Below are 7,279 nucleotides of genomic sequence, written 5' to 3'. Positions count from 1 at the left end.
GTTTGTTCATGGAATATGATCAGTTTTTGAAAAAAAAGAGTTCAAGTTCCCAAAAATGGATAGTTTTTGAGTGAAATTTTTTCTTTCACTCACAAAACTTTAATATTTTTTCAAATAAAATGCATGCCCAAATACAACTTCAATTTTCAAAACTTATTTTTCAACACATCTTCAAAAACTCTTTTTTCAAGTTTCAATCAAATCTATGTCCAAACGCTAGCTAAATTTTATTTTAAACATGCTTAGACTAAGGATGAATCATGAACAGGTTCACTAATCTGTTTACTTAGAAGTAGGGGTGTACATAGGTTAGGTTGGTTCAGATTTTCTAATAACCAAACCAATCCAATTGTATCGGGTTATTAAATCTAAATATCAAACGAAACCAATAAAAGTCAGGTTTTTTAATCTCGGGTTTTCTCGGATTTTTTGGGTTTTCGGATTTTTTCAATTTTTTTTCATAAAGTCTTCATAGCACAAAACGTAAAATTTGTGCTCCAAATATTTCTTTAATCCTAGTAAGACAGAACTATGTAAGGTGTTTTTCAAAAATAACATAAATATGAGATGAGTCATGACATTGTACTAAAATATTCAACAATAAAGATAATAAAATAGCATAAAATAAATATTATTAATAAGCCATAATGAAAATAAATATAATTTAAAATTACGACTAATAAATACTATTATTTACATGACTAACCACTAAAAGAAAATAAGTTGTACATTTTATCTAAACCATGAAAAAACTAAAAAATAGATATCCAAAACTATTTTCATTCATAGTACAATTGAATTGAATGTATTTTATTAGCATTAGTATTGATTTGATTTTGGTTTAGGATTTATTTGAGTTACTAACATTTATGGATTATAAAACTTATTGGAGCATCCAAAAATTATAAGCCCAAGTTTAAAATAATACGTTAAAAGATAAAACTATGAAAAAGCTTAAGAAATATTTATAAACTACACGACAATAAATATTTTTATGTAGTACATTTATTTAAAACTTCTATACATATAATGTCGGGTTGGTTTGGTTTCGGTTTGACTTTTTTTTTTTTTAGTTAAAACCAAACCAAACCAAATATGGTCAGTTTTTTTTCCAACACCAAACCAAATCAAACCAAACTATATAGTCGGATTTATTTTCTCGGATTGATTCGGATTATCAGATTGGTGCGGTTTGTCGATTTTATTTGTACACCCCTTACTTAGAAGATGAAGATGTTTTACAACTACATTTATGGATATCCTTACACCAACTTATATTTCAACATTTAACAAAGAAATCTTTTAGTTTTTATATACTTTCTCATATTTCAACATTTATAAACATTTTTGTGCTGACCACTTGTTGCTATCTTTGACTTCATTTCTTGATACCTTTAATTTTTCTAACTAACTTAAATTCCTCACTTATTATATCAAACATGTAACTTAACATGATTTCAATGGGATATATAAGCATTCAACGATCAATTTCATATAAGTTAACGAACGAGATATATGGAAACACTCTCTAAATTCCTCTCATTAGAGAAAGACAATTGATAGAGATAGACAATAAATTAAAGGAACTTAGTTTTTCAACTTGCATAATATATAAGTGAAATACAACGAATTAGAAAGGCTATAATATATCGTTTTATGTCCACACTCCATAGAACACCTTGAGGTCACACTCTTGTCCTCAATTCAACACACAGCTTGTAGAAACTCTCCATAAATTGAAGATCTTTATTTCTTTAGCAAAGAGCTCTATGATTTGGACAATTTTCTGCCCCCTGAGAATTGTAAAGGAAGAAAACAAAACCCCTTAAGGAAATGTTGCAGCCAAAGAAAACTATATATAGTCTAACATAAAACTTATTGTGGCACGCGTAATCTAAAACTGAAACAAATAATCTGTTATACAGCAATAACAACAACATCGCCTCAGTCCTGAACAAGTTGAGTATAAATAACTTGTTATAATTAGTTAAAAAAACTAAGAGTCTTAAAAAATTTATATTGTCTAATAGTAGTAGTCAAATTTCAGACATTACCATTTAGTTTAATTTTCTAGAATGTGGATAGACTACTAAAAGTGGGAATTTGCTTGAGTTGTAGGTGCATTACCACAAGAGAGTTTGGCTTGATTGTTGCTCTCCAACATGAGTCCAAAGTGAATGTGAGGGAAATGTGCCCACTACACCACACAAAGCTAATCAGTCATCACCCCACTCTTCAATAAATAGAGTTTAACTATTCTATATATACACAAAATAATAGAATTTTAAATTACTAGATCGTCTAAAAAATAATTACATTCATATAAAGTGTGATTAGTAACTTAGAAAACCAAACAAATTACCTGTTGTTAAAATTTATTTATAGTTAAAAATTATTTACACGATTACTATATATAAGTTAAATCCAGAAAAGATATAATAAAAAACCTTTGAGTTTAAAATCTATACCTGACAGTGTATAATATTTTTACACTATCAGGTTAAATTACCTGCAATAACATGTATCTCCTAATAACAAACATGATCTTGTAATTCGAAAAACAGAGTAAATAACATGTTATAACAGATTAAATTATATTGATAATATAAAATTTCTATATTATTTTAGAGTATATATAACTTTTTCGGGTCAGTGTATGCAACTTAAATCGAAAAATTATAAGCAAAGAATGGAGGAAGTAAAATTAAAGTAATAAAGTCATATTTCAAGAATCTAAGGATAAAAGACTTACATTTTTGGCAGCAGTACTAAATGCTTCCCTGTGACTGATGTCTGGATTATTAGCCTTGATCCTCTGAATCTCTTCTCTGCATATTTAGGCATTTTGTGACAAAAAGAAATTGATATATAGTGGTTAATTTTCCACAGCTTTAATAAAGATATCTCTACATCTATTCAAGTCATCAGTGTTACAGCTGCCTTACTTTATGAACTGATTATATGCAGAAGGTACTCGCTGCCTCTTCTCGGGAGCTGAAAAAGAATACACAACAACCATTAATAACCCCAAATAAGTAAATAAATAAATAAATAGTTAAAACAATATGAAGAGAATAAATGTCCTAATTTAAAACAAAAGAATTTAATTAGGAGTCTCTATATATAAATAATTACGTCGATTCACAATCCTCTCCTCGTGAGTGTTGTTTGTGATTGGTGTTCTCATTGTCATCCTGTTGTTGCATTTAGTTGATGAACCAAAATCCATTCTATACTCAGGAGCAGTGTAGTTTGGCACCTACAAAATTAAGTCAAAAATATACATGACTTTATTATTAATATAAGTGTTGCCAAAACAAAGAGAAATTGCTAATACAAAGTACAAATTAATTGTCAAAAAAAAAAAAACTTAAACTCTTGCTACTTATTTTTTATTGATTGGCATACTTTAATTAATGTACTAGTATCAGTCTAATCACTCAACTATCAATTCTTTGAGTTATTCTCCCTTTTTCTTCTTCTTCGATCAGTGGCGAAGCCAAGATTTTACTCAGGGGTTCAAACTTCAAAAAAGTAAAAAAATTTGCCGATAAAAAGTGTTCAATATATACCTCAAAATCCTAATATTTTATCTATATACCTTGTTTTAAATAAAGTCAAGCCCGACTATTATATTGATTACACCAAACCTAAATTTAGAAGCCGGGCATAAATTGTTTTCCTTTATGGGGAGTTTCCAAGATCCAAATTCTTCTTAATGAGTAAGAGTTGAAGCAATCAACAGGAGAATATGTAATGCAGCTCCCTTAATCTTTTTGTTTTTTGCTACTAATAAGTACAGGTAAGAGGAATTCTCTTTATTTTTCCTTTTATTATCATAATTCATGAACCTCGATTTCTTTTTAGGTTAGTGGTAAAAGAGGAGGGGACAGAGGTGAATTTAGAATTTATAAAACATGGATGCACCATTAAAGAAAGGAGAAAAAAAAGTATAAAGTGCGAATCGATCTTTGTTTCTTTGGGTAAATAACTCAGTATTCAATTAAGTGCACCATTCAACTTTTTTGAAGCATGGGTGCTAGTATTTAATATTAGACAAATTCTAAAAAATACATACATAAAATACCTAGTTTGACAGAGAAAGCATGAGTTCACGTAACCCATAGTCTAAGCTATAAATCCGCTCCTGCTTGGGGTGGGTGGTGAGGGGGGTGGGTTTAAGAGGGTTTGTTTCTGTTTTGACCAAAAAGGTTGAAGTGATGTTTTATGAAAAAAGATGTCATAACAGCATTGAAGTGACTGAATTAGTTAGGATATATTGAATGATAAATGAAACCCAAATAGGTAGTTGTTGCAAAGATTTGATGAGAAGACCATCCAAAAGGAAACCCATAAAATACTATACTCTAGGTTTGAGGCAATGTTTCTACAGTAGAGGACAAACCCCTGATAGAAAATAAAATCATTAATAAATAAATATAATTCAAACAACCTAAACTATCAAATCAAACAATTACACAAGAAAAAAGTAACCTAAGTGGGTCAAAGGACAGTCCCTAGTTTATAAAAGCTGCAACCTTCAAATAGAAAAATGAATAGATAGGTTTTAGTTATGGCGGCTATATTAGTAGTAGTACTAGAAATTTTTTGAAAAACTCGATCTGAGTATCAATATGTCTGCATATAGTAGTTAATTATTCCCTCAAAAGAAGGGAAGTAAAAAACCAAAGAAACCCTAGAATTCAGAAGCCAGCCTATGAACAAAACGCCCACAATTTGAGCTGCAAAAAGAAAAAAACACAATAAAAGTTATCATATTGTTTTGGACCAAACAAAAACCTGAAGATGATGAATGTCTTGCCAAGAGGAAGAAGAAGAAGAAGAGGAGTGAAAGGCAGCTGCCATATTAACGGACCACATATTTGTACAGTGACCACATCGAACTGTCACAATATCAAATAGGCTGCTGCATGGTACACTCACCTGTAAAAATTATCCAAATATAAAAAAAAACATTAACAGAATCTTCATAAAAAAGAACATAATCATATGTTTTTTTTTTCTCTTAGACAATATAGACAAGTCGCTTCGTGCAAGACGGAAAAAACCACTTAAAACCTCACAAAATTAAAGATCAAGATTACTAACACTTCTTGAGAGATGGGGTTTCTAAATCTTGAGATCTCTTTGTTGAGGCGGATTTAGGGTGGATTTTTGAGTTCAATTAAACATGTTAACTTCGACTTGAACTATGTATATTTGTGCTTAAAAAGATTATGTACAAATAAGACCAGACTCATCCTAAACCCATCCTTTTATGTACAACAACAATTCAAAACCTACAAAATATAGCTATTTTGTGGAATATAGTTGAGTGATTTCTTGAAAAAGATCACGAACAAACCCTAAATCTGTTAAAGTAAGGGGAAGAATTTGATTATTGAAAAATACATGAGGAAAAAGCTTATCTTTTTTATAGCACACTTCATCAGAAGTTAGTCAGCTAGCTATATAGTGCCTGCACTTAGTGCAATCTTTTCAGTAGAAAAAAGAAGAAGAAAGGTATATAGCACAGAGCAAGAAAGAGAGAGAGAGAGATTTAAATCTCTAATAAGTAGAAATTAAAGGACTTGTCTTCATCAAATTATCTTCAAAATCATAAATTCAACAGAGGAAATTAGAATTCTCTTTCTATCAGCTGATTGGAAGGTTCAGAATTTTCAGGGTATGACTTTTTTTTTTCTTTGACTGCAAAAGATCAAGAGAAGAAGAAGAAGAAGAAGAAAAAGAAAAGTCTATATATGGATGGGGACTTGACTTCTCAAAGCAAATTAAAAACAAAGAAAACACCTAGAAACTAGATCACTTGATTTGTGTATATATAATACCACCAAACTATCTCTGAATTCTCAAAATCAGCTTTATTCAGCTTGGTAACATCTTTTTCTCTTCTTAGACTACCCTCTCACATGACAAAGAAAGTTCAAGCACAAAAAGAAGAAAATAGAAAAAGCACTAAATTCACATACAAGCACACTCACATATAAAAGGCGGATTAAGAATGAGTTCCGTAGGTTCAACTAATCTCAAAACTTTCTGTTAAAATTATATATACATATGCAAAACGAATTTAATACAAAATTATACGAATTTTGAACTCACTGACTCTAGATCCTGAATCGTGTATATGCTCACGGACTAGATAAAAACGTTCATACAAAATACAAGAAAAAGTTGGAACCAAGAAAGAAAATTGCAAAAAATATACCGCAAGAACAATATTGCAAAAGTTGCAAGGGATATAGCAAAGTTTTTCAGAAGCAACATCGATGCAGCTTGCCATTTTAATGGAAAATGTTTGCAGCTAATTAATAAAGGAGAAGAAGAGGAAGAAATGATGAGTGAAGGGGTAAATTCAAGAAGGAAGAAGAAGGAACAACAACAAATATATAGAACTTTTTAGACACTACTAAAGAGAAAAAAGTTTTTATTTATTCGCTCTCTATTATATGTAGCTTTTTAGAAGGGCTAATATAATGTACTATCAAAAACGGTAAAACTTGTGTATATATAAAGAAAGACATAATACTATTCCCTACTAAATACATCTATCTTTAGAAAGCAAAACAAAAACCAAACATAAACTGGTCCTTTCTTTTTACTCCCTATCAGGGTTTCCCTTTTCTTCCCCCTTTTCTCCTATACAGTATAGACCTAAGTATAGAAACACAACACTAGCTTAGTGCCTACTAAAGAAAAGCGAAAAAAATGGGCTATATAGCTTCTGCTAATTAATTAATCTGATCATATGTTTAATAGTGCCCACGGTAATAAGGAAATAGAGAAATAGAATTAAGCTATTATATGGTGTATATATAGAGGATATGGTACATAGAAAACTGGGCTTTTAGGAATTAAGCTAGGGATTTTAAGGTGGGCTCTTTTCAGAAGTTGTCAGATTATGTATTAGCCAAATAAGAGTCTAGGGTTTCATGGGGGAAAGAGGGAAGAGAAAGTTTTTGGCTGCATTATACTAGCTTAGCAGTCTACAACCGAATAAGTCAAGAAGAAGAAGATGGTAAAAAGAAGTAGAAGGAGGGTTTAGTTTTTTTTTATTTTTTGGTTTTCTATTCGGTATCCGGTACCCGGTCGACTCCTGCTCGAAACCTAAGACTTTTGGTCAAAGACGGACTTAGAATTTTTTGAATATGGGTGCACTACTAAAAAGGTAGAAAAAATAAATATTAAGTGGGAATCGATCCTTGTTCCTCAAAGTAAATAATTCAATATTTAATCAAGTACAACATTCAATCTTTTT

At 30.4% G+C, this 7,279-nt stretch overlaps 1 protein-coding gene across 2 annotated transcripts; it reads right to left on the bottom strand.

Moving 5' to 3' along the window:
* Window positions 1–1,516: 1,516 nt before the first annotated feature.
* On the bottom strand, window positions 1,517–6,949 carry LOC107771844 (axial regulator YABBY 5). Of its 2 annotated transcripts, XM_016591290.2 has the most exons (7): window positions 6,230–6,949; window positions 4,801–4,944; window positions 3,136–3,259; window positions 2,946–2,994; window positions 2,753–2,828; window positions 2,128–2,197; window positions 1,517–1,793 (listed from the first exon to the last, which is right to left on the bottom strand). In XM_016591290.2, exons 1-7 carry the CDS (start codon window positions 6,302–6,304, stop codon window positions 1,768–1,770), a joined length of 564 nt encoding a protein of 187 aa, XP_016446776.1. In that variant the 5' UTR covers window positions 6,305–6,949; the 3' UTR covers window positions 1,517–1,767. The 2 variants fall into 2 exon arrangements, with proteins under 2 accessions (XP_016446776.1, XP_075077598.1); XM_075221497.1 differs by lacking the exon at window positions 2,128–2,197.
* Between the last annotated feature and the right edge of the window lie 330 nt (window positions 6,950–7,279).

This window comes from Nicotiana tabacum, chromosome 9 (assembly GCF_000715075.1).
Source record: "Nicotiana tabacum cultivar K326 chromosome 9, ASM71507v2, whole genome shotgun sequence".
In the NCBI taxonomy this organism is placed as follows: Eukaryota; Viridiplantae; Streptophyta; class Magnoliopsida; order Solanales; family Solanaceae; genus Nicotiana; species Nicotiana tabacum.
The sequence above is the reverse complement of the archived record's forward strand: the minus strand, read 5'-3'. Positions and strand labels throughout refer to the sequence as shown.

Excerpts from the sequence above, each read along its gene's own strand:
- LOC107771844 (XM_016591290.2), bottom strand. The coding sequence starts at position 6,304 with ATGGCAAGCTGCATCGATGTTGCTTCTGAAAAACTTTGCTATATCCCT. Across the intron at positions 3,260-4,800 it reads AAGACATTCATCATCTTCAG|GTGCCAAACTACACTGCTCC; the intron begins GTTTTTGTTTGG and ends TTAATTTTGTAG. Across the intron at positions 1,794-2,127 it reads TCAAGCCAAACTCTCTTGTG|GGGGCAGAAAATTGTCCAAA; the intron begins GTAATGCACCTA and ends TACAATTCTCAG.